This window comes from Balaenoptera borealis, assembly GCF_965194805.1.
Source record: "Balaenoptera borealis genome assembly, chromosome: 3".
Lineage (NCBI taxonomy): Eukaryota > Metazoa > Chordata > Mammalia > Artiodactyla > Balaenopteridae > Balaenoptera > Balaenoptera borealis.
In genome coordinates, this window is record NC_138866.1 from 22,374,557 (window position 1) to 22,401,472 (window position 26,916).

The 26,916-nt window shown below is 36.9% G+C and overlaps 2 protein-coding genes across 8 annotated transcripts in view; one reads left to right on the forward strand and one right to left on the reverse strand.

The window, feature by feature from the left end:
- Positions 1–7,062, forward strand: part of CEP128 (centrosomal protein 128) — a 444,997-nt gene extending 437,935 nt beyond the window's left edge. For all 3 annotated transcript variants that reach the window (XM_082384674.1, XM_082384675.1, XM_082384676.1), the window contains one exon: positions 4,176–7,062. In XM_082384674.1, the coding sequence (XP_082240800.1) occupies positions 4,176–4,182 (7 nt within the window). In that variant the 3' untranslated portion in view covers positions 4,183–7,062. The remainder of the gene's footprint in view (positions 1–4,175) is intronic.
- Positions 1–26,209, reverse strand: part of LOC309625350 (uncharacterized protein) — a 90,711-nt gene extending 64,502 nt beyond the window's left edge. The window contains exon 1 of one of the 5 annotated variants that reach the window (XR_014242466.1): positions 17,619–17,780. The gene's annotated coding sequence lies outside the window, so the exon portion shown is untranslated. Of the gene's footprint in view, positions 1–17,618 lie in introns of all 5 variants that reach the window. The other 4 variants (XR_014242467.1, XM_082384775.1, XM_082384774.1 and 1 more) reach the window with 4 other exon arrangements.
- Positions 26,210–26,916: the final 707 nt, after the last annotated feature.

The window sequence follows — 26,916 nt, forward strand, 5'->3', positions numbered from 1 at the left end:
AGAGTCTTTGCTAAGGAGCCCCCCACCTCCAGCTAGCCAACTGCAGCAATAAAAGTACTGAAATGTACAGGTCTTGCATAAATAACAAAACCAAGTAAGTTGAGCAAATAGCATAACCCCTCAACTGTGTTTAAAATGTCTTCAGTTATTTTATGGTTTGAAATTTGTACCAAGTGGTTATATAGATAATTTTTTATAAAAACAGACTGAATATACAGATGCATTTTATTACACCTGCTGCTATATGCCTTGGAAAATCTTCCCACTGTTGAATGGGGACTGTGTCAACCACATACTTAGGTTCATAAGTTACTCAGGACTAGTGGCCTTCCACCCAAGAAAGCATCATTTCCATTAATTCAATCGTCTATCCATTTCTACATCGTTATTAATTAGTGTGAATCTATTATGTCTTGTTTAATTGGCTAAAAAAAAGGTCTTCTGTACATATTACCAATCTTAACCTTGTAATTGTAAAGAATTTAAGTATAATTTCTTCGCGTAGTGCACTGATAAAGTTGATTAGCTGGACATGTATGTTTAAATATGCTCATACTTCTTAATTCCTGCTTACCAATTAGAATAGTTATACACAGTTTGAAATTGATACAACTAGACTTGCATACTAAACTAGACGTGCATGTGCTAACCTTTCATGCCCATTTTGCTGATTATTGCTCTTAGAAAAGAGAATGAAACTGAACTTCTGAAAAGTAAGCAAAAAGTTATGTATATTCAGATAGTATCAAGTAATACAGGAAGACAGCCAAAACCCTTACATTACCTTGATAATCTTTTGAACGTAAACCCTAAAGGTGAAGGATCAGTTTGGACACAGCCATACAACCCCAAAATGATCCTTCCAGTTTTAATATTTTGCTTCTGGGCAACATTTACTTTCCAGAAACAAGGATATTGTGTATATGTGAAAATTTATTATTTGTTGGGCACTACATGAAGCTTTCATTCAAATTGTTAGAATTGTTACTGAAGACGGGCTGAGCTTCTCATAGACAGATCTCATGTGAGAACAGTCCATTTCTGGAGCCACAGAGATCCAGATGTCCAACTGAACAGCTGCCATCCTCTGCAATAACCTCGAGATCACTGCTTTTGAGTTGTGACCATGTGTTATGCATTTCTTATCCTGACGCCCATGATTGAGGTCAGATGTTCTCTATCCTTAATTTTGCCCTTTGGGACTCTTTATATTTCTCAGTGGGATGTATGGTCACAGACACTGGTACCACAGAGCAGCTAAAGAAAAAACTTTCCCATGTGATGTTCATGCAAGTAGATGTTCAGGCTAAATTTTCATTACCCTTAAATATTTAGTGTTTATTGCTCTTCTCAGAGAGTGATTATAAGTGAACTGGAAACAAAGTAGGCATCTAAAGAAGAAAAACTTAAAATCTTCTGGTGTCTTGTAACTCGGGTGTTGTATGTTGAAAGCATGGATGTGTAAGGAATCTTCTTTGTCCTTCCACATGTGCAGACAACACATTTGAAACCTACAAACTTTCCTAATATGATATATGCTCATCAAAGTGACAAACACCAGACTGAGATCCATATTTATTTTGGTACTGGTCTCAACACCATAACTTTATACAAATGTTTGAACAATTTTACAAAAGTAATACTGTTACCAACAGAATTACTTACCTTTTGCTGGTAGCATCATGGGAGCTAATTCCCAAGTTACCCATAACTTGTGTGAAGAGACATTTATTAATATTTGAAATCCAGGTAGGACTTGGGAAGGTCAGACCAAAGTAAATCATCACCAGTTTAATATTTGTAGTGCATTTTTGTAATTATGAGCCAAAGGTCTGGCATATAGAAAAATGTGTGTAATAGGAACCAAGACTTAGGTTTTTATTATAGTTTTGATATCATCATAGATTGAACATCTTAACTCTTTCAATCATTACTGTATTGAGAATCAGAATCTTTGAAAGCTATGTAGAAAATTGCTGAATGCAATCAGTGGTACCTAGAAAGCATCTTTAATTGATGATTTATGTATATATGCTCTAAATATAATTACTATATTTCTAAATTACAAGATGCTTCACTGGACAGTAAGCTCTTTAAATAAAGGCATCGTGTTTTATCTAGCACAGTGGATGGCATATTTTCAGTCTTCCGAATGCATTTGATAACTGAACTAACCACACCTATGCTGTCAACCATCCTTCCCTACTACAGTGAGCAAATGGTGTTTATTAACTGATCTTGATAGCCAGATTTGCAGAGTCTTTCAGCACTTAACAAACCAGTTGCCTGATTGTATTCATGAGAATTCAAATCATAGTGTTCTTGGAATTTCCACTTAATGGTTTAAATGATGCCTTCAGTGCCAAGATGGCAGGAAAACCACACCAATCAGATAACAGCCTTACGTCACCAATACTAATAACTAATTTACTGAGCATGAAATGTGCTGAATTTTCCATAATGGATATCCGTTAAGTATCTGTGTTATCATTGCATGCACCATCTCTTGTGTTTCTATAAGTGTGTAACTGAGGCCTGAGTATGTGTTGCCATGATATTTGTGGATTTTTGTAGAGATTCCTATCATCATCACATAGTTTGCCAGAACTTTTCCACTGGATGGATAATGTAGAACAAAATCCTTGAGATTGTAACGTCAGTCCCTTAAATCCCAAGTTAATTTTGCTGTACAGTACTTTAGGGAAAGTGGAGAGACCCATGTGATTTAAGATCAATTGCTCCATGATTGTTGACTTTTCAATATCATCTGCAGGAAGATGCTTCACCCTTTTCACAATAAGGCAGGTAAATCTTTGCTAGGCCTTATAGACCTGCCCATATCCAGCGAATTTGTGGCTAATTGTGGTTTCGTTGCTTATTCAGCCCACCAGCATTCCTTTATTTCAGGATGTTTGGCTTGAGAAACTCACTTAGTTCATATAACAACTTCTTGTCAGTTAACAATTTATTTGCTGACTTGGCTAAGTGTCTGCCATAAAAAGCACTTAGAATTGTGTACTTCCATCCTTCTTTGTCTTTACCTTTAGTACTTCCTTTCTCTCCACATTGCTGTTACAATCCAAAACCCTTTCTACCAAAGTAATGTTTTGCATATTTTGAAGTTTAGGTCAAAAAGTTTGAGCTTCCCAAGATCTGGCATTTTTAGCTTTCTTCTTATGTTTGTAATAATGCACTATCGCTGAAGCAATGGATAATGTGCTTTTCATCTGTCTTTTATAACCTGCATTAACAAAGCTTGGCCCTATGATAGAACTGTGTACTCTGACATACTTGGATAGTGCAGTTTTTTTCAGTATGGCTACCATCACATAGCCTGATGGTTGCCAGCCTAAGAGACAGTACATGCACATGTAAAACTTTGGACTTTACGTTACTGATGATATTATAACTAAGAAAGTGCATATCATGCTGCATGGTTCAGGGCAACACAAGCATTGGAATAGTCAAGAGCTATGTCCTTCCTTCACCTCTGTAGGAGGATATACATAGTAGCTGACATAACCTCAATGACTTCTGTCCTGAAGTCGTTTAATATACTGAACATAGGAGAAGGTACTGCCAATTAATCAATGACTACCAAAAGCCCAGCACTGTAATGAGTGCTGTGAAATATGCAAGAAAAGTAGAACTCCTGCTATTATAGCTGTTTGACGTTCAGTAAACATTTGGTGAATGAATGCAGTACAGCAACAACAACAAAAAGTTAAAGATCTTTTTAATTCCTCTCTGTATAAAGAAGAGCAATACTTTCCCTTAAAGGGCTCTTCTACCCAGACAATATTTAATTTTTGTTCTTGTTTGATAAAATACAACAGTCCCAGAATTTTAGTCAGTTTTTAAAAAGAAGATTCTAGATCATAGAAGCTTATTTTCACTAGAGAATATTCTTATTATTTATTATATCTTCCCAAAGAATTTTAAGAATCACTCTAATATTCTTTTTAGGTTTAAATGCTAAAGTAGGAGTTGGGGTATTTAAAATGAACTAGAATTTACATGCATCTAAATGGATGGATTTAAAACCATGGTGTCCCAGTTGGCTATTCTGCATGCTGCAAGGGGAGGAGCGTTGGGTCCAGAAGAATCCTGGCTACTTCAGCCACTAATCACCTGTATGACATTGAGCCCGCCATTTCACCTCTTGTGTCTCTTAGGTGTTAACGGAGGAGGTTGGACTAAATGGTCTTCTGGGTCGCTTTCTATCTCTGATGGTCTGTGAGTCTGCTGTTGAAATACATAATAGCATTCATTCTTCACTGGATTAAAACTGAACAGTGTGTAGTCTGAATCTCTACCTTGAAGCTAATTCTGACAGATACCAAACCATATTTGGATTATAAACAAACCTTGTCAATGATCTCTTCAATAATGACATTTTCATAAAATCATTTTACTTGCACAGTCTGCCTTCCTCCTTTTTCCATGTTATGTTTGGTTTTAAAATGGCGTAGGATTAGAATCCTACCTCTACCACTGACTTACTAGCTGGGGTAAGTGTGATTTGGGGTAGTTAACATTTCTGAGCTCATTTATCTCATCTGCACAGTGGAACTAATTGTGTCTCCTTCAGAACTGTTTGGAGACTTACGTGTAATGGCACATGAAAAATTCCAGGCTCAGAACATGGCACACATTGGTTCCCCATAAAAGTTTCTGACTTTTCTTGAACATCTAGGCCTGATCCCCTTAATCTGTAAAATTCTCCAGTGAGCTCAGATTCTTGTTTTCTTTTACTAAACAGCAACAGCTCACTCAAACTATACAACAATCAGAGGTGAAACTATTTGGATTCTAGAATTAGCATATTTATTCTGTTAGATTGTATAAATTCATCAGGTATTTCTTGAGTACCAACTCTATGCTGAAATACTTTCCATAGTTTAACTCATTTACTCCTAACAAAAGCCTATGAGGTTGGTATTTATCATTTTCATTCAAAAATATATCTCCCCTGAGGAAATTGAGTCACAGAGAGGTTGAATAACTTATTCAAGATCATACATTCATAAGTATGGAGCCCACATTTGAATGCATGTATTTTGTCACTCGGCCACATTTGCAAAGAGCCATTTTAATGATTTTTATTTTAAAATGCAAAATTCAGATGTTTAAAATGCAGAAGAATTAATGGCATTAAGGAGTTTCTTTTTTTCCAGCAAGTCTTTTAAATAACATTTCTAGGAAAAAAAAGGAGAGGCAACAACTGTCAACTCCACTGACCTTGCTGAAATCTTACTAAGGCTTGATAATACATTAGGTTCTGATACATCCTCCCTGCAGCCCAAGAGAGGGGAGAAAGAGCAGTCAGGGGGGTTAGAGCCTAGGGGACCGAGCAGGCTCTATTTTCTGTCTCTACACTCTAGCCAGTGCCAACCAGTTTTTTTAAACTTAAATCCTTGTCTGCCCTAATAAATACAAAATATACTCTGCCTAAAGAAGAGCCTCTGCTAATAAAAGTGGCTTATGGTTCAGTAGGAAAGAAAAAAAAAACAGAGTGGGTGTCAGAAGAAGCTGAGGGGAAGGATGAAGAGAGGCCGGAGGGAATGGCGAGCTTTTCTCCTGACTGTCCTATGAATGTGTGAGTGGAAGTTGGGAGTGAATTTCATGAGAAAATATGGAACTTTGCCACCAAATTCTTTCCTCCAGAGCTAATATTCTCATGGGATATTAATATTAATACAAGGAAGAAGGCCCTGGTTGAAGAAAATGATTTTCCTTTTTCAGGGGCAGAGTGAAGTTTGAGTGTCAGAAAGTGGTAGTAGAGTACTAAGCATTGTATCATGAGCAAACAGGAAAACAAACTACAACCTGTAGGATTCTCTTTGGAAAGTTGAAAAAAGGAACCTAGTAATACCAGCCTAGTCAAGCACCCTTTTCCCGACCCAAGACCCTCTGAGCTTTCCAGGGTGTGTGGGCCTTTTGGTCCTGATCATTATTCCGGACTAACTAAGGTCATCAGAGTAGAAATCTGGTCAATCAATGTGAATGTTGTGACTGCATCATGCTTTAGATACATAGATAACACATTAGGTGGGAAGGGCATTTATATTTTATGAAGTTCATCATTTCACTATTATGAATTAATCTTTTTATGATTTCTCTGAATCATTCTTTTGGAGCATTCTGAAAGAGCTAAAAAAAAAAAAAAAAAAAAAAAAAGCTTTTTTTCAAGCAACTGACTTAATGGATAGCTGAATGTCCAGTTTCAAAAGCTTATAAAAGGCCTTATAAAAGGCCAAAAAATGTTAATATGGCCTTATAACTGTAACATAATTTTTCCAAGGTGGGAAAGGCAATAAATTACAAAATACCACACTAATGGAATATATGGTTTGTAATAAGAGCAGCTGTTATTTCACTAAGGTATATAATGTTTTAAGTCTTGGTTTTCTGTTTTGGAAGTATGTTAATTAGTTCAGTTGTTTTACTTAATTTATTACCATTCTCTATGTGTTTGTGATTCTTAATTGTATGATGTGGTTTATATTCACTGCTTTTATGTGATGGGAATGCCACAATGTGCCTTTGGTATTTTTATGCTTAAAAAATAAAAAAGTGAAATCACGAGGACTGCTCACAAACAGTTGTATATCCTTGACTAGATTCTTTAGCCATGTGTGTGCATAATGGCTTGCATGTGGGCAATTATCTGATCACTTACCGTGGGATAGTTTCCTGAACTGAGCTTCAATTTCAGTTACACTGGATGCAAGTGAGCAATACTAAAAGTATAAATAAGCCCCAAAATGAAAACTTTCCTTTTGGAAATGTTAAGCCAGGAACATATATCAATTAAAAAATAAGCTTCCATTATATGAGACTTGCCACATATTGGGAAATAAATACCAGAAAGCAGGTACCTTCAGGTGTATTTTAGGACAAACCTCTTCTGATAATAAAGTAAATCTTCAGATGCTTTGAATATTAGAGACTTGAGGGGTTGCCATTAATTGCATTTTGGGGTTAAATTAGGATGAATGAGAAATGCTTTCTGGCCTCAACTCTTCTAGTTGGAAAACTTTCTGAAATGTATGAGTAGATTTTCTTAACCAGCAAGACAGTGAATTTTGTCGATGTACTTTTTTATGATTTAGACCTAGCATGCCGCAGGGACATAATTCTAATATCGATCCTCATTGTACAATACAATAAATAGGTAGAAATGAAGGCGATGAGACCATCTGTATTGCTGGACTCAAAGTAGCGGATAGTCAGTCACAATAGTACTCTTACAGACCAGCCCTGTGCAAATTGCTGAAGGGGGATAAAAATATAATTCTTTGCTGTAGGGGGGGTTGTTTTATACATTTTGGGGTGTTTAGCTATAAACATTTCTGGCCTCTTTTTAGAGAGGCAGAAATAATAACAGACATACTTCCTGTGAGTGTAATAGGAATTCAGAAAATGGAAAAATAACACAGGTCAAGGGAGATTTTGTAGAGGAAGTGGGTTATGAGCAGGATCTTGAAGGATATATAGTGTCGGCACGTCAGGTTAAAGAACTTGATGACTAAGGGGTTACTGTTTTTTAACCAAAAGGAGGCCATTGGTGACCTCGATGAGAAAAAATTCAGCAAGCTACATTACAACTATTGGATGAATCATAAGAAGTTTTAAAGACAAATTCCTCTTCTGACCCAGGCCTGGGCATAGCCTTAATACCCACCATACTGATAGAAGTGGACTTTAGGGGCTATGTGAACTTCTCCCCAATATGATTCACACATGACCTATACCATTCAGTGAGTTATTTCTCCTCCACTTTTTTCCTGATTCTTCTTTCTTCTCCTCCTCCTCCTCTTCTTTTATCTCTTGCTTGCATTCCGTTTCTTAATTTTTCTTTTTCTTTTTCTTCCACCTCCTTTTTCCCTTAGGTTAGACTAATAGAGGTCTGTGAGAAGAGAATCCACAGTCATGACGAGTATATTCGTTTCCTGTTGTTGCTGAAACAAATTACCACAAACCAGTGGCTTAAAACAACAGAAATGTATTGTCTCACAGTTCTTGAAGGCAGAAGTCCAAAATCCTTTTCACTGGACAGCAATCAAGGGCTGCACTTGCTTCAGAGGCTCAAAGGGAGAATCCATTCCTTGACCCTTCCTAGTTCTGGAGGATTCCTTGGCTTGTGACAACATCCCTCCAATCTCTGTCTCATGGTCACATGACCTTTTCCTCTTCCCAGTATATCAGATCTTTCTCTGCCTTTCTCTTATAAGAACACTCTTCTATGAAAATGAAAACGCTAGTTTGAAAAGATATATGCACCTCAATGTTCATAACAGCATTATTTACAATAGCCAAGATATGGAACCAGCATAAGTGTCCGTCAACAGATGAATGGATAAAGAAGATGTGAGATAGATATATAATGGAATATTATTCAACCATAAAAAAGAACGAAATTCTGCCATTTGCAACAACGTGGATAGACCTAGGGAGTATTAGGCTTAGCGAAATAAGTCAGGCAGAAAAAGAAAAAGACAAATACTCTGTTATCACTTACATGTGGAATCTAAAAAGTAAAACAAACAAAGGTGTGAAACAAAACAGAGGAGAAACAGATATAGAGAACAAACTAGTGGTTACCAGTGTGGAGAGGGAGGAGGGGAGGGGCAAGATGGGGTATGGGATTAAGAGATACAAACTACTATGTATAAAATGGATAAGCAACAAGGATATATTGTACAGCACAGGGAAATATAGCTATTGTTTATAATTTTACATGCAGTATAATCTATAAAAATAGTGAACCACTATGTTGTACACCTAAAACTAATATAATATTGTAAATCACTATACTTCAGGGGAAAAAAATGACACTCATGATTACATTTAAGGCCCATTCAGATAATCCAAGATAAACTTCCCACCTCAAGATCCTGCAAAGGATCACATCTGCAAAGACCCTTTTTCCAAATAAGGTAATATTTACAGGTTCCAGGGATTAGGACCTGATATATTTGGGCACCATTATTCAACCCACTGTAATCAGGCTATTACAAAGAGTCCTCCCTTGACATATGGCAGACAACATTAAGTCCATCCTAAACACACATGAGCCTCTCTGGTGGATCTCACTTGCAAGCGTGAGAAAGGAGTCATACCTCTTCATGTGTCTTGTGTTCACTGGAACAGTGCTCTGTGTTTGAGCAATACCTCCCTGCTAATGACTGAAGAAGGAAAAGAGACCTCACTATAACTTTCCAGTTACCTGAGTACCAACCATCAAGTCCCGAATAATGAAGGTCAGGACCAAGGGTGTGTTCCTCATGGAGAGCTCCCTATTTTCTTCCTCAGACTTTGAAGCCTATTTTTTGTTTTTGGTAAGGAAAAGCCATCCCCTGGGCTTACTGGTTTCTGGTTCAAGTTGCCAACATACCCTCTTCAACTCACGCTGGAGGAGAAGTAGAGAAACACGAAGATAGGATTGATAAGGAATTCTCCCAGCTAGAGATCCTCCTAAATTCACCTGAGACATTGAGACTGTGAGAAAAGAGATGCTTTGAGTCCTTCACATTTAGCTTTCTTTAATTCCATCACCCACAAAGTATCTGGGCGAGGATGAGGAGGGTGAAAATATAAATAAGGAGCATGAAAATTCGTGCCCACTTTCTTTCCTACCCCAGTATCCATTATTGGCAGACCATTTTCACTTGCAAGGTCTTGCGGGAGAGGGAATCCGGATAAATTTGCAAACATTAATTTTTATGGTGTGGTCTCTAAAGCCCTTATGCATCCTTGTTCATTCACTCTCAGAATTCTTATTCAGTGAATTTTAGAATAATGATTCTAATGAGGAATATTACTCTTTTAAAAGAGCATTTTAAAATAACTCTAAGACATGCTGTTACAGTCCCATACAGTCAATAATTATTTTTACTTTTTCCAATGTTAGCTTACTGGATATTAAATGGGTTGTAGTTTCTGTAGGGATATTTTTGGGTTTCCAGCAATCTTTGCTTAGTGACCTCTTATGCCCCATGGGGAAATATCTCAGGATCTCTGTTGACCAGGGATGATTTTTCTCAGCTCAGTATTTTTCAACCTTGGCACTATTGATATTTTAGACTGGATAATTCTTTGTCATGGGGGTTGTCTTGTGTATATTAGAATGTTTAGCAGCATCCTGGCCTCTGCCCTCTAGATGCCATTTCCTTGCTGAGTTGTAACAACCAAAAATCTTCAACATTACCAAATGTTCCCTGGGGGACAAAATCACCCCTGGTTGAGAATTAGTGTTCTAACTCTATTATTTGCTTGGTTAATAATTATAGCTAGCATTTATAGAGCACTTACTAAATGCCAGTCACTGTAATAAGCACTTCACTTGCATTAATAAATTCATACCTTACAAAATCTCACAAGGTAAGTTCCATCATTAACTCTATTTTACAGATAAGGAAACCGAGGCACAGAAGTGTTGAGCAACTGTGCTAAGATTACACAACGTTTAAAGAGTAGAGCCAGGATATTAACCAGAAGTTAGGATTTAGAATTCATGCTCTTAGGCATGATGGTACACCTGTGGTCCAGTGCTCATGAGAATATGTTGTTACAGATTTAAAAGCCTCTTCCTTTGCATCTATTTAAAGGTTGTAAATAAACTATAACAATGGATGAAAGGATTAGGAAGGCACTCATCTTGAGACTTTCACATAAGTTATTTCATTTAATATTCACTGTAGCCAATGGAGTAGATATTATCATGTTCATTTTTTCTATGAGAGAACTTGACACCAAAGAAGTAAGTAATTTTACCCAAGCTAGTATAATAACTGGCAGAAACTGAATTTGACCCAGTGCCTTCTGACTTCTAAGTCCATGTTCATTCTATTTTACTCTGATACTTTCCTTGGGTTTCAAAAAGATGGAGGGAGGGGCATTTTTAGGTTTTCCATATATATTTTTTGGTCCAACCTCTCTTCCTGTTCAAATTCCACATTACTTGGAGCTGATACTTGGAGATTTTGAGCTCTCACTTATCCTTCTCCAAAGCCTTCTGACAGAGTGTAATAAAAATATGCAGGCACAGGTGAGTGGGCGCGAGCATCCATAGACCTGGTGTGAGTCCTGGCTCTCCCACTTCACTGCTGCCTGACCCTGGGCAAATCATGTAACAACTGGGAGCTTCAGCTTCCTTATTCGTAAACATGGGGCTAATAATAATGCCAACTCTGCAGGGTAAAAATTAGAAATAATGTATCAAAACACTATTTTAGTTGGCACAATTTTGCTCCTTAAAATTACAAGTTATATATTTTGCCACTTTTCTTTTTTTCTCCCTTTCAGAGCACTTGCAATGTTTCCACCCCAGTTCCCCCCTACCCCCATCAAGGATATCTGGAGACCTCCTATTTAGAAATTCACTAAGACACATTCTTGATTAAAATGAAGGTATCTTGGGAGTAGACAGAACATTTGAAGTCTTTGTTAGCTAAACATACTTCTGAAGACTAGTTTGGGTACCTGGAATGGGGAGATGAAGACAAGGAGAAAGTGACTTCACAGATTTTTTTCAGAGAGACCATATGAAAAAGATTATTATGAAAGATAGCATACCCTGACCTTTATCCACAGAGAGCAATGTTAAGAGCTTAATGAAAATTTTCATTTTTTATTGAAAACTTTATTTTTATTGAGGTATAATTGATAGATAACATTATATTCATTTCAAGTGTACAACAATGATTTGATAATTGTATATATTGAGAAATGATCACTACAGTAAGTCTACCTCTCACCACCTCTGTCTCCATCTAACCTTGCAAGGTGACCAGTTATTGCCCATATATAATTACAAAAATTGTTTTCCTTGTAGTAAGGACTTTTAAGTTCTACTCTCTTAGCAACTTTCAAATATACAATATAGGATTGTTAACTGTAGTCACCATGCTATACATTACATCCCTATGACTTTTTTTCTGGAATTTTTCTTAGCGACATTCTTCTAAATAATTCTAAGTATATATCTCACTGATGCCTCTTCTTCTTTAAAAAATGTTCAACTTTTTATACAATTTTAAAAGGTTACACTCCATTTGCAATTATTACAAAATATTGACTATATTCCCCATGTTGTACAATGCATCCTTGTAGCCTATCTTACACCCAATAGTTTGGTTTTATAATAGTTTTATAACTGATTTATTTTATAACTGGAAATTTATACCTTTCTACCCCCTTTAAAAAATTTTCTTTTATCAAAGCCTTAATTGTGAGTTAGATAGGTGGGACTTGATGTAGAACTTATAGATGTATGAGAACACGCATGCACACACACACACACACACACACACACACACACACACACACATTTCCCTTGCTACCCTAAAATAGAGCGTTCCTATGAAACCTTTAATAAACTGAAATGGCATAAAGCAAAGAAACGGTTATGTACCTTTTTTCATAAAAGCGAAAATCCTATTTGGATTTCTTCTGGTTAGGGAAGACAGGTACTAATGTAGGTCTTTTGTAAAAGCAGAGTTGCATAAAGCAAACTTTCCAAAAGCAGGTGGTACTTGTATATGTACAATTGGGGTGGAGGATGGAAGAAAGTACAAGAAATACTGAGGAATGTAATTCTCTAGGAAAATACTGTGAACTTCACAGCTCAAATATGTGGGGAGATATTAACAAAGTTCTTGTTACTTCTAAGTTGAGCAAAAAAAAGAAATTCCTATAGTTCATTGGAATAGTAACACATGTACTCAACTCAGTGGATTGAGACCTTGCAAGGTGACCAGTTACTCAAGGGAGATGTCATTTTATTATTAAAAAAAAAGTCGATGGAGAAGGTGTTCGTATCTAGTTGCCTTGCTGAGAATGTCGGTCACAGTCTAAAGAGATTCCAAAGGTAATGTGATAATATGGCAGGTCTACTCAAGGGCAACCAGTGGAAATGTTCTGAATCAAAAATAACTCAACATTTGAGAATTCTAAGAGGACATTCAGTACATCTCCATGTAGAGGAATTGGGGGGGAGGAATGCATTAGTTTGTTTCAAGATTTCAAGAGATTAAATTTAGTATGTTATAAATTTATTGTTGGAAATGTTAAATCTCATTACTAATTGAATTTCACTGAAATAAAGACTTGAGGGAAAGCTGATATTTATCTATTTGGCAGAAATCAGTTAAATTCAATTATACATGATTTTTTTTTAATGTTTTCACAGTCACTGTGTAGACCAAAGCTGTAAATTCAGTTAAATGTAGGTGATCATCCTGTCACATTCTGGTTATCAGAAATGGTCATAATGAAATTCAAAAATGGTATATTGGATATCTGCCCTTTCAGCAAATACCATTATAAGAGAAAAGACAACGCGTAGCTGAATGATTCCTAAGCTTCTCTTTTGCTTTCACTCAGTAATGGGTATAATAAAATTTCATTCTAAGAAACGAACTTGGAAACTCCCTTGTCCCATTACCACAGAATTTGACCTGAATATTCGTTTTCTCAGTTAAGAAATGAAGATGGAATGACAAAGTTATTCCAGTTATTGCTCTTTGGAAATCACGTGTTCATTCTATAGTATGGTGTGTGAAGCTAGGGATAAAGATTTTTTTCTTTTTTCAGAAAAATAACCCATAGCTTCAACTTTGTCAGAAGAAACTTTATAAAGAAAACTTTGTAAAGAAGAAAAATGAAAAAAGAACGTATTAGGAAAGGAAGATACTGTTAATCTGAGTAGGAATGACAAAGAGAAAAGCAGTAACGGGTTCATAATTTTTTGGAGGTGCTTGATTTGGAAGACGAGGTAGGGGTTCAAATACGGAACCTGAGTTTTCTTTCTAGCAGTGATATGCCAGTCGTGCTGATCATCCTTCTAAAACAGAACCATGTTGTGTTTTATAACCTGTGGGTGAAAAGAATAGATAACCTCCCTTAGCGTTTTAGAAGAGCCAAGACAAGCAGTGCAAAGGAGAGACAAGTCTCCAGGAAAAGGAGTTACAAGAAGCTCCTTCCCACTAACTGTCACTTTGGGTCACTGGAAATACACATGCGTGCCCAGGACATGCGTAGATGCTTTGGGGAAGTTGGAGACAATTAACCTTGAGTGTTGCTGAGTAGAGAACACTTCAAAGGCAAGGGGCAGTGAGAGAACCAGAAGCCAATCAGAGTGAAGAGGATGTTTGAACAGAAAGAGGGGGGGGCATATAAAGACTAAGTGTTTGGGGCTCCTCTCCCTCTCCACTGTCTCTGTTCTAGCCGACACCTGCCAATCTGGGCAGGTATTTACAACTCCAACAGGACAAGAGGAGTCAGGTGAGTCCGAGATCAACTAGACTGTGTTTACTTGCATACATTTTGTCCCTTCGCAGTTGCTCCGAGAGACTGGTTAAATTTTGAATCACAATGACTAGCATTCCCAACATATTCTATTTGTTTACTCTGAACCTGCTTAAGGAGTCTGTCATTGAACATGTGAGCTCACAAATGCACATTCAAGAAATGAGTAGAATATGTGGCTGTCACTGCTTCCCCTCGTTTTCTCTGCATGGGGAGAGGCTGGAATGACACTCAGGCCTCCATTTGTCAGATGGGGCTGGCGCTCTCTGCGGCCTATTTGGCAGGTACACCATGATACTAAATGAGACTGCATTTGGAGGCCTCCTTTGGAAGAAAGGCATATTATGGTTCAGTTCTAAGGTGGCAAACTTTGAATATATTGCTGCAGAATTCTTCTTTAGGAACTTTTTTTCTTGTAAGTATCAGAAAATAGAAATATTAGACTGGAGAAGAAATTCCAAATTATTTTTTATATATAATTGTTTAAAATATTTTTACTCTAATATGCATTTTTATTTACACAGTGATCAAATATTTTGAAGTGATGAAAGGAGCCTGTAATAGTGGAATTTCAGGCATCAGCCACAAGACTGGGGGTAGGGGAAATATTTTAAGTTAATTTTTATTGGAGTATAGTTGCTTTACAATGTTGTATTGGTTTCTGCTGTACAGCAAAGTGAATCAGTTATACGTATACATATTCCTTCCCATTTAGGTCACCACAGAGCATTGAGTAGAGGTCCCCGTGCTATACAGTAGGTTCTCATTAGTTATCTATTTTATACATAGTAGTGTATATATGTCAATCCCAATCTCCCAATTCATCCCACCCAGAAATTCCAACTTCTGAAAGACCTATATCCCAGTCGTGAGCATTTTTTAATGCCTGGAGACCCTTTTGGAGTGATGCTTTGGTTAAGCAATGAGGCCAAGCACACCAGTAGAACGAAATATGAAAGTGATAGTCAGTGACCAGCTCTTGCTTTTTTGTTTCCATGCCATCTGTACAGAGATTTCTAACCCATTTTATTATATGTTATCATTTCTTAAAAGACTGGGACATGGGGGGAGAATCTCCAATGCCATTCTTTGCTAGTTCCAATGTTAACCTAGTGATTTTACTCTGAGACTTTCAGTTTGAGTTAGATGACCATCAATACTAATCTGTCCAATAAAAATACAGTCTAATATATTCATTGTTCGTGTTAAGGACTAAGGCCATAAAACGCAATGCTTTACTTTTGCATTTTTTTAAAAAAGATCAAAGGGAATTGATGGATGGTTTCAAATAGAATGGTATTGCCTGAGCTGATGAATCAAAGTTGTTTGTATTACCCTCCACCTCATGAAATTAATTCCTAATTTATTTACCTGTATATAAAAAGGAATGTAGCTCACTTAAAACTAACAGGTGGTGTGGGACTAGGAAAAGGAAAGATTAGTCATTCTTATTCTTATCATCTCACGATTCAAGATGATCACTAAGGAAAAAAGTTCAAAAGAATGTTACAATAACAGTCCTGCTGAATTTAGGGTACAAGCCTAATGTGTGCCTTGTATTCCACTATGGGAACTTGACACCTCTCAGATGTTACTTCCAGAGAACTCTGGCAGAGTTGGCTTATTAACTTTATCACCCAGGGAGACAGTGACAGAGTAATGGGATATGGGTAACATTGTATGGTTAGATGTAGGTCATTATTAAGATTCTAACTTTTATTTGTGGGGGACAGTTCACAAGTGTTCAATAAACTATTAGTAATCTGTTATTACTAATAAGGGAACGAAAGTCCCCTAATCTGCTTTGCTTTTAGCCATCAATGAAGAGCAGGAGGGCTCCACTAAAAAATGCTTCTCAAATGTCATCTGCATGGACTTTGTTTTGTTTTAAAGCGTCTCATTGCACCTTTACATTGTGTGTTAACCTATAACTTCCTTGACTCATTTTAGAAGCAGCCGGGAAATAAATCCTAAATAGTAAAACTTTTCAATTTAGCTGATGTGTATATCTTTATAATACACGTATATATATGTGTTCATATGTATATATATATGAACACATTTATAGGTGGCTTTATATTGTTAATGATGCTTTCCTTACATAACACACACATACATACATACATATGTGTATATATATACTATTGTGTATTTGTATAAAGATTTTTATTTTCCAAAATGCTTCTTATAGATGATCTTTTTCTGAACTTCATAATTACCCAGCACACAGGTTAAATGACCTGCCCAAATTCACACTTAGTAAGTAGGAAAGCCAGGGCTAGCAATGAAGTTTCCTGATTCCTAGCCAAGGGTTCTTTCCACTACAACAGCTGTCACTGGTTATTGGGAAGCCGAGGGGAAGAAACTGATTTAACTTCTCTGAAGTTGAGAATTATTGATAGTGACTGAAATATCAGCAGTACAGTTACTTTCCAAAGTCAGTTGATCTAAGACAGTCCTATGTGTGATTGAGTTAAGTTACGTAAGTGGCCGCGTATGATAATTTTGATGCGTCCTGGCTATATTATGCTATATTCCACCATCATGTGGTGCTCTAATTCTTTTATGTTAACTATCTTTTAACTTTATTTTTAACAAACCATCTCATAGCTATTCATTACACTAGTAATAAAAATACTGATGCAAGGTACCCTATTACTGAAGGTATACAAAACTAGAGTCTTGAATCATACAATAAAATTCTATTTCCAATATTGTCCTTTAGTCAACAAAAATTTTTTAATGGAAATCAGTGATTATGGTATACAAAATTGACACTATTGTTTCAAGGTTAAAATTTGATGAACCATTTTTTTTAGATATTCTCTTTTGAGACACCCAGTCCTTTATTTAATTTATGGTTAAGCTTCATAGAGATAGGGCAAGTTGAAAGGTCTTTAGTTTTTTCAACCGGCACTCGCTGGCAGGATTAGTAAAAGAAATGGGAAACCGCTACTTCATTACAAACAACAGCATACTCATAATCAAAACCAACCAAATTGACAAGTATTCCCCATTAGAACTCAAAATACTGTTAGCACATAAGGAGTGATGGAAAAGCCCTTGTAGTATCCTTGGTGTAATAATGAGTATTCAGAAAGTTCAGCCTGACACTTTGGGCTTTTATATTTAAAAATCTGTTTGTCCCATAAAGTCTTAAGGGCAATTTTCACAATTGAAACAATTTTTTTTTTCTTGTAAAACAAGGTAAGACCCTGCATTCCATGGGGTAGAGGTTGAGATGCTCTAACCCTCCCTCCCAAAAATGTTTTAAAAACAAAGAAAACCCAAATGTAGTGGCTTACGTAGATAGAAATGTATTTCTCACATTACGGTCCCTCTGGTCCAGGTGGTGAAGGTCATTAAACAACACAGGTTTCTTCCTTCCCTGATGTGCTCATCAGCATTACCAAAGCTGGGTTTCTACCACGTCTGTGCTACAGCCCATAGAAGAAGGGAATAGGAGAGAGTCCAGGGCAAGTGTCTTTAAGGAGATGACCCAGAAATGAAAGATATCAATTCTCCTCTCTCATTGCCCAGAACTTTAGCACATGAACTTACTTAGCTTCAAGGGATGCTGGGAAATGTAGTCTGTAGCTGGGAGACCATGTTTCTAAAAGATGGGATGGAGGAGGAAGGGTGGAGGGGTGGTCTCATCTATTAAAAGAAGGTGGAGAAGGAAAGATACTGGAGGCCATATACCAGTATCTGTCACAGCCACGATATACAAAGTAAAATGTATTTATTCAAGCAGGAATAGTATCCGCAGTGAATCGTCAAAGGCATTCAAACAATTTAAAAAAGGATTAATGCTGGTAGTACTTGTGTTATTTAAAAATAGTGGTTCTCAAGTTTTCTCAGTCTAGTACCACTTCTTTGGAATAAAAGTTACGCAGGTCACCTACACTCTGCACAAGGATTTAGCTGTGTACATGGCTTTGTTTCTAATGAGAAGATATGAAGGTAGTTTCTAGTTTTTATATAACACAAGTATATTAGAGAGGCGTGCCAGTTTTTTAACATTATTGAAGAATGAACTTTTCTAAGTTAACTTTCCAAATAATGGAAGCTTACCATTTTAAATTTAATGTGAAACAAACATAAGATCCTCTTTTGTGTGTATTTGTCTAAGTGTGAATGTAAATATTTACTAAACTGAGGTAGTTTTCTATCTCCTTAAAACAGGTATACTGAGCACAGTTGAATGAATTTATACCTTCATTCAATGCATTTATTCAGCACCGATTATGTGCCAGTGACTACATCAGGCTCTGCATAGGATTTCAGATTTAATCTTCCCAACAAGCCAGTGAGGTAGGATAGATTTTCTGTTTCACATGTGAGGAAACTGAGTGTCATCAAGGTTAGGTAACATGCTCAAGGTCACGTAATCAAGCCTCATTTAAAACGCTGGTCTCGCTATTCACTCTACTTCAGTCAGTTTCCTTCATTCAGCAAATATTTATCAAGCACCTTCTCTGTCCATGCAGTATGCTCAATGCTTTTATGTTTTACTCCTATTTATGACAATCCCATAAAGTAGATATTATTTTTCCATTTCATAGATGATGCAGCTGTAGTTCAGAAAAGTGAAATACCTTACCCAAATTGTGGAGAGATGAGTAGGACAGGATTTACGTCTAGATTGCTCTTTCTACTCCGAACCTGCCTTTCCTCCTATCTTATGAAGTCATGAAAGTCCCATTCGGCTCCCAGCTTAGACACAATGCAGACCTGGTTTACCCTGCTCTCCTCTGTAATTCCCATCCACCGGCTCGGCACATCCTGTCAACTCTTGCAGAAACACCTCTCCAGTCCACCCTCCAGCCTAGCTGAGCCTTTATCATATTGGGCCTGGAACTAACTGTTTCCTAACTGGTCTTTCTGTCATCAAGTTATCTTTATTTATTCCAGTCTCCACATTGTCATGAGGTGGTCACCCTCAAATAAATAGAAGTATCCAATCACAGTTCTTTCATTCTTAAAATGTTCCATTTGTTGCTCGACCTCCATAGAATAATATCTCAGTTTATTACTTTGGCATATAAAGCTCTTCTCAGCTCAGCTGTGGCCTCATCTCTCATCACTCAGCTCCCACCCAACCTAAATTCTATTCATACTTAATGCTTTGCTAATCTCCAAACCCATCTGCTTTTTCATGCCGATGTACTTTTTTTTTTTTTTAACATCTTCATTGGAGTATAATTGCTTTACAATGGTGTGTTAGTTTCTTTTGTACAAGATGTTCTTGTGACCTAGAGGAGCCTTTCCCATTTTTCCTGCCTGAAAAATTTCTACACTTTAATGATCCAATTATAATATAAAATTATAGAGTTACTTCCCCAAGTGAACTTGGTCACTCTTTTTTGCTCTCGCAGTACTCTTGTGTATCTTAAGTGCTATCATAATTATGTGTATACATGCCTGTCTCATCCAGACTATACTCTCCTTGACAGCCAGGACCACCTTGGCCTTGCACAATGCCTGGCACATAATAGCCATTCAGCAAATATTTGGGAACAGTGGGTGAAAGACTCAGCTGCTAGACATAGCACAAAGGCAGTTGTGATGAAGTAACCATTTAACAAAAAAAAAACAACTGCTTATTGAAAACTTACTCTAGAAAAGCTCTGTCTCTTAGTACTATAAGGGGATCAAGAAAGAATAAAATAATCCTCGCCTTTAACTTTTTGTCCTAGCTTAAAACCTAATTAAGCATCTAAAACTGATACATTGGAATTAGAGCATTCATGTACCTTCTTAGTTACTATTTTGTTCTTATTAGATTGTACAGTCCAAGAAGCTGGATCCTGTTTTCATCCTTGTATTCTCAGCTCTTGTCATTGTTCACATAGTAAGGGTTCAAAAATCTTTGTTGAAATATGAGTGAATAACAAGTTTTCAAAAATGCACAGAATGACTATATTTAAAGTACAAAGTAAGTAGCATAGCCTCTGTAGACGTTATTGGAGATGAGATAAAGATATAGGAACTGAAAGAACATTTGGGTCAATCTGAGACATAGGAAGGATTTAAGAAGATTGAGAAAGTGTTGAAGTCATGTCAAGGACATAGAAAAATTATGAGAAAGTGCATTATATTAATCAGCTAGTGCCACGTAAGTACTGCCTAATAAAACTACCCCCAAACTCAGTGTCTGATATCAGCACTTATTTTCACACTTACAGGTCTGCTGATTTAGGCTGGATTAGCCAAGTAGCTCTGTTTCAGGTTGCAGGTCGCCCAAGTTGGAGTTGGCTCTAGGCTGGGGTTGGGTTCAGTTCTGCTCCACATGTCTGCATCCTTGTGGTGTTACTTGGGGAGGGCTTAAGTGTAATTTGGGTATGAGAGGGACATGAATAATTGCGACCAAAGGATGGGATTTTGTCAATTGATTCATTTATTGTTCACAATTATCCACACCTTCCTTTTGTTGGAATTACACATTTACACCCTTCACCATATGACTTTGCAATACCTTCCACGAGAGTGAATGGAGTGTATTTCCCAGCCTCACTGATGTTGAGATTGGCTGTGTGGTTTGCTTTGGCCAGTGCGAAGTGGGAAGAAACCACGATATGCCAGTTTCGGGCTAAGAACTCAAGAGCGACTGTGCTTTTCTTATTCACCCGCTTGTGCTCCTGCCCTTTGCCACAGGAAGTACATGCCCCAAATAGCTGCTGGTCTAAGAATGATGAGAGATACGTGATATAAATTTGTTCCTGATCCAAAGTCTGGAGCCCAGCCAACTACAGACGGAAGCACATCTGCCTCTGCTGACCATCAAAGAGTGAACAAGAAAAATATTCCTTTAATGTTGTAAGGCCCTAGGTTTGCAGGAATAGCTGACCAATACAGGTGTGGAAGTGGGCAAAGAGAGGAAGTATTCAGAACTTATTTTGGAGAGAAGGCTAAGGATTCATTGAATGGAGGCACGAATAGGATGTGGGAATTGACAGGATAAAGAGGCAATAAGGGAGAAGGGGTTAAAGCTGACTGGGTGGTCAGGTCCAGGTTGGAGTTGAATGAAATCTTGAAATTATGTTGGAAATTGCAGTCTCCAGGGTAGGATTTGTCTGTAGAGTGGTTTTGTTTGGCCCATCTAGATTTTTTAAAATTTGAATTTGAATCTATTAGGTAGGTCATCTACTCTCCAGTTCCTTACCTTCCCTACCTCTCCTTTTTCACACTCCATTTCTTGGAATGCATATATGTCCCCTGTTAATCCCATCACCGCTTATTGCCAGGCCCATTGAGTTTAATGAGATAATGCGAATTATAATGATGATGAAAGCTGGTGTGAATTGAACACATTATGGGTTCAGTGCTTTTTCTAAGCTTTATATGTCTTATCTCATGAATTCCCATTTCATACATAGGGCAAAAGTAAGTTAAGTAACTTGCCTAAGGTCAACAGCTGCAAGTGAACAGGCCAGAATTTGAAAATTCCAGTTTATTGAATAGGTCAGCTCAAACATGAAACAGGAATTATTTTTGTTTAAACACTTCCGTCAGTGTCCTATCTTGCATCCCCCCTTCCTTTCCTGGTTGTAAATTCTTTAGCCACATCTTGGGCAGATTTATACCTTCCCAGTCAGTTTTGGTGTTAAAAGACTATCCAATTTACAACTCCAGTCTTAACTCTAGTTCAGACCTTTCCCTCCCTGATCAACAGCTACATCTAGGGCTCAAGAGACCTGAGGGGAAGAGTGGTGGTTTCCCCTCAGTCCTCTCCCACTCCTGGCCCTGGCACCGTGTGGCATGTGTGGGTGTATTCTGGTTGAGAATTGGGGTCATGATCTGGTTCTCTCATTCTCTTTTCAAGGTCTGTGACCTCTGGTGTTGAGGGAAGGTTGGGAGAAACGGTAGAGGAATGGCAGATGTTTCTTGACTCAATTGCCCAGGTTATGCTCTTTCTGTAGATTGTCTTTGCTTCTCTGGCCAACACAACTGGCCTGTGGTACTGTCGGTATAATAGATGTCCAAATACTGAATGCTACAGTAAGTCACAAGTATAAGTTATTTGGAAATACATTTTATGGTTAAACACATGTTAAGAAGTTACATTTTATGGTTTTACTCCCCTGAGCTAAAGGAAACTTTGAGTTTTGCTCTCTCTTTGTCTTCTCACTTTGCCCCCTCAGAAACTGACCAGAGGCATTAGGTGACATCCGTAGTGAAAGGGTAAATTACTCTTACTTTCATGAAAGAAAATTTAGTTTTCTTTTGCAAATTTTAAAAATTTAGCTTATTGAGGTATAATTTACATACAATAACATTTGCCAGTCTTAAATGAGCAATTTGATGAGATTGAATAAATGTACCCAGTTGTATAAATACCACATAATCGTGATACAGAATATTTCCATCACATCAGAAAGTTCTTTTTCCTTTTGCAGTTAATCCTTCCCCCACTCCAACAAACTCCAGACCTTAAAGCCTAAGGGTCTGCTTTATATCACTGCAGTTTTGACTTTTCTAGAATTTCATATAAATGGAATCATACGGTCTTCTGTATTTGATGTCTTTTATTTAGCATTATGTTTTTGAGGACATTTGATTTGTTTCCAGTTCTTGGCTATTATGGACAAAGTTTCTATGAATATTCCTGTACAATTTATTATGTGGACATGAATATGTTTTCATTTCTTTGGATAGTTAGAATGGAACTGCTGGGTCATATGGTGGGTATATGTTTTAGTTCATAAGAAACTGCAAAACTGCCAATGTGCCTGTACCATTTTTGCATTCCCATATGCAATGTGTGAGAGTTTTGTTATTTCCACATCTTACCAGCACTTTGTATTGTATTTTTAATTTTAGCCATTACATTGTAACTGTAGAGTGTCTATTTGTGGTTTAATTTTTTTTTAAGTTTTATTGGAGTATAGTTGATTTAAAATATTTAGTTTCAGATGTATGTAGTTTAATTTTATATTCTTCTGATAACTAATAATTTTATGAGAAATTGTTTTATATTAAAGAACATAATTTTAAAACATTTTAATATGAATTATATTTAGTATTATTTTAATTTAATGTATTAAATTAATTTAATAATATAATTAATTTAAGATTAGTACTATATCTCATTTTTTTCAGCAAATATTAGTTTACTTTCTATTACAGTTTAAAGTATACAGGTCTTACACATATTTTATAAATTCATTCCTAAGTATTTCATTGTTATTATAAATGATACTTTTTACATATTACTTTCCAATTGATTATTTCTCATATATAGAAATACAATTGATTTTTGTGCATTGGTCAGGCATCCTGCAACTTTACTAAATTTGTATCGGCCAGTAATTTTGTAGAATTTTTCTTTAGATTTTCAACAAAATTCTGTGGCCTGAAAATAAAGGCGGCTTTACTTATTCTGTCCCAGAAGCAACACTTAAATCTCAAGTGAAATTTTACCTCATATAATAAGTATGTTCTTAGCAATGCTTCATTATAGCTCCTGAAAAATTAAATCACATTGTGGACAACTTTCTTTTTTTTTCAGAATAATATCTTTTTTCACCCAAAATCACAATAAATAAATACACAATTAAAGGTGATATTTTGACATTATACCCCGGCTGATTTTCTTGGCACAGTGCTTTCTAGTCAAGGACTATCCTATGGAACAAATAAAAATTGTGTGCCCATTTGGATAAACCCAAAATATTTTGCTTGCATACATGTGCAGGCAAACAGATGTTTTGCTTTCAGATACGTGCGCAAAGTAAGAGGGACGAAAAAGTAACGTCTTCTACCACACTTTTGTCTGTATTGGATGTGTGCTATTTTCACTTGTTTTTAAGAATTTGGTCTTTATTTTTCCCTAACAGGGATTTGCTATGCTATAACTTTAAAGTGTAATTTGATTGCAAGATAAGAATGAGCCCCGAAGTATTGCGAATTATTTACCGTCAGATTCCTATTTGATTCCTATCTGTTCTTATTCCTGTAAGCATCTGCCTCGCAGTGCTGTTTACCTTGGAAGCAGCAGTCCCTTTCAAAAACAGCAGCTGAATCCAGTTTTAATTTTTCCCATACTGGTAGAAACATCCTCATCACCCACCCCACCCCCTCATGGCCCCAGCCCAACACAAAAAGATATCTGCACCAGCTAAGCAGAGCCACACTGTCATTGGAAGTCTGACTTCCAGCACCACAGGCCCTCCTTCCAGCTTCTAGGGTTTAAAATTTCCAACCTCTCGCCCTTGTCTCCCACCCCCAGCCCTAAGGGTGGTAACTGCTTCCTTCAGTTGCTACCTCTGTGACACCTTCATGTTTTCTCCCTCTCTCTCTAGTGCTCACTCTTTTTGTTTCTCTGTTACATAAAATACAACTTTAGACATAATTAGTAATTCATTCCATTAAATCAGTTCATTTCAAAACATTGATATGCTTTGCTTTTGAGGAGTCCCGACTGACAAAGATTTTGGCACTAGGAATAGTCCTATGAAACATACCATCAAACATAGTACTTTAGGGTTAATTTGGTCATTTTGTGGGCTTGCAGTGAGTGTTGAGCTACTTGTTCATGGGAAATGCATTGTTAGTGATCTATGACATGAACTGACATACGATCAATCAAAGCATCACTTGTGATTGATGGTACAACGCTGACTGAAGCAGGTCCTTAGAAAACCAAAGGGTTACTGTCCTTCAGCACTGTGGCAAGGAAGGTAACAAGGACTATGGTGAAGGATAGAGTCTGTGTGCATTGGAACATTTACAGAGAGAAAATGAGGAATATTGTGAATGGATTCTAAGGGTGTTTGCCCAAGGAGGAAGGAACAGAATTCCAGAAAGAACCAAGCTTATTGATGTTGATGGTTTTATGAGTGTTTCTGGATTGAATGTGTTCATTGGAAGTGGTTCTAATAGTTTATTTTGAATGAGTGACATCTGACTCTTTGATAGCCTGCATTTAATGAGATTGAGATGCCAAAACACCCCTGGGAAAATGTAGAAAAGCAGATCCAAAAGGCTCGGGGAGAAAAGAATGTTAGAGACATTTATCACCTGTGACCTACAGTCCCACCCCTCCGTTTCCTTTAACCCACACAGCATTCACTGAGAAGGCTCCAAGGACACCCCATTTACATTGGTGAGGAGAGAACCTGAATCTTGGGAAAGCTCTCGGGTTGCTGTTATTTATAAGTACAGAAGTGGGTGATACTGCCATTGAAATATGCTCTCTGATTTTCAGTAGGAGACTGCATTTGCAGAGGCTTAAATGACACTTAACCAAGTATCAGTGCTTAACTGACAATGTGGATGTATTTACCATAATGGACAGAAGGAATAAACTGGTAATCAGTATGTTTTGAGCTGCAGATATCTTTGGCAGTGGAAAATTGTTTAGTGTCTCTAGGGATGAAATATATAGATGGGTCGCTAAAATGTTACTTGATCTATAAAATAAAAACTGTTCAAATGTCTGAGAGAAACTAGGTGTGGACTGACACAATGCAGTGTCATAACCTCTCACCCAGTTTCTATATATAAGCCTAGAACTCCTTGATTGAAGGGGAGAGGTTAAGTTCATTTGAAGGTAGAGCCTGCTACCCTGCCATGCATATATACTATGAATCTTCCTTCAAGCCTTTTCCAAAGGAAACTGTAGGCATTTATTAGTATGAATGTGCTATGGGAAAAAGAAATACCCAGATCTTTTGGGAACTATGAGGCACTGGCTTTGAACTGGTCCTGACTTCTAGGAACCCTAAATGCCACTTGGTCCGCCAATCATATTGGGGGTTTACGGTGGTCATGCAGCAAATGGAGTTAACAGTGGTGTGCTGGAGAAACACGTGAGATGGAGATATAATTTTGGAGTCATTAGAATATAGATGAATATTTAGGAGCCATGATACAGGATGACATCACCAAACAGTGGTGTGGCTGATGCAGAGGCCTGAGTAGAGTGTGTTCAAGAAAAAAAAAGAGAGGATACATTGGAAACAGCAAGTACAGACAACTTTTTAAAGGAGTTTTGCTGTAGAGGAAAAGAGAAATAGGGCAGCATCTGGAAGTAATGAGGTCAGGAGAACATTGATGTTGTTGTAAGTTGAAGAAATAATAATATATTTTATGTTGATGGGAATGTTCCAATAATAAGGGGGGGAATATGATGATGCAGGGAAAGAAATGAGAATTGTCAGACCAATGTTTTTGAGTAGGAGAAGGGAATGAAATTTAATGCACAAATGAAGGGGTTAGACTTAGCTTTGAGCACAGTCTGTCCACAGTAATAGGTGAGAAGGTAAAAAATATTAGTACAGATTTGGGACATGCATAAAATAGAAATAATCTGCAAATTTAAAAGTTGGTTCTTATAAAATTCTTATAAACTTATAAGCCTTTAAATAAGTTAAAAGTTCTTATAAACATAAAATTAACAAAACAATGACAAGGTTTATCAGGAAAAAAAGATAATGCTTTCACAAAATTAGGAATAAAATAGAAATCATAACTAAATATGTAAAAGAATATCATGACCAACTTTATGGCAATGGATTTGAAAACAAATTCTAGGAAAATGTAACTTAGTAAAATTGACTAATGAAGGAACAGAAAATAGTCCTATAACTGTTCTAAAAA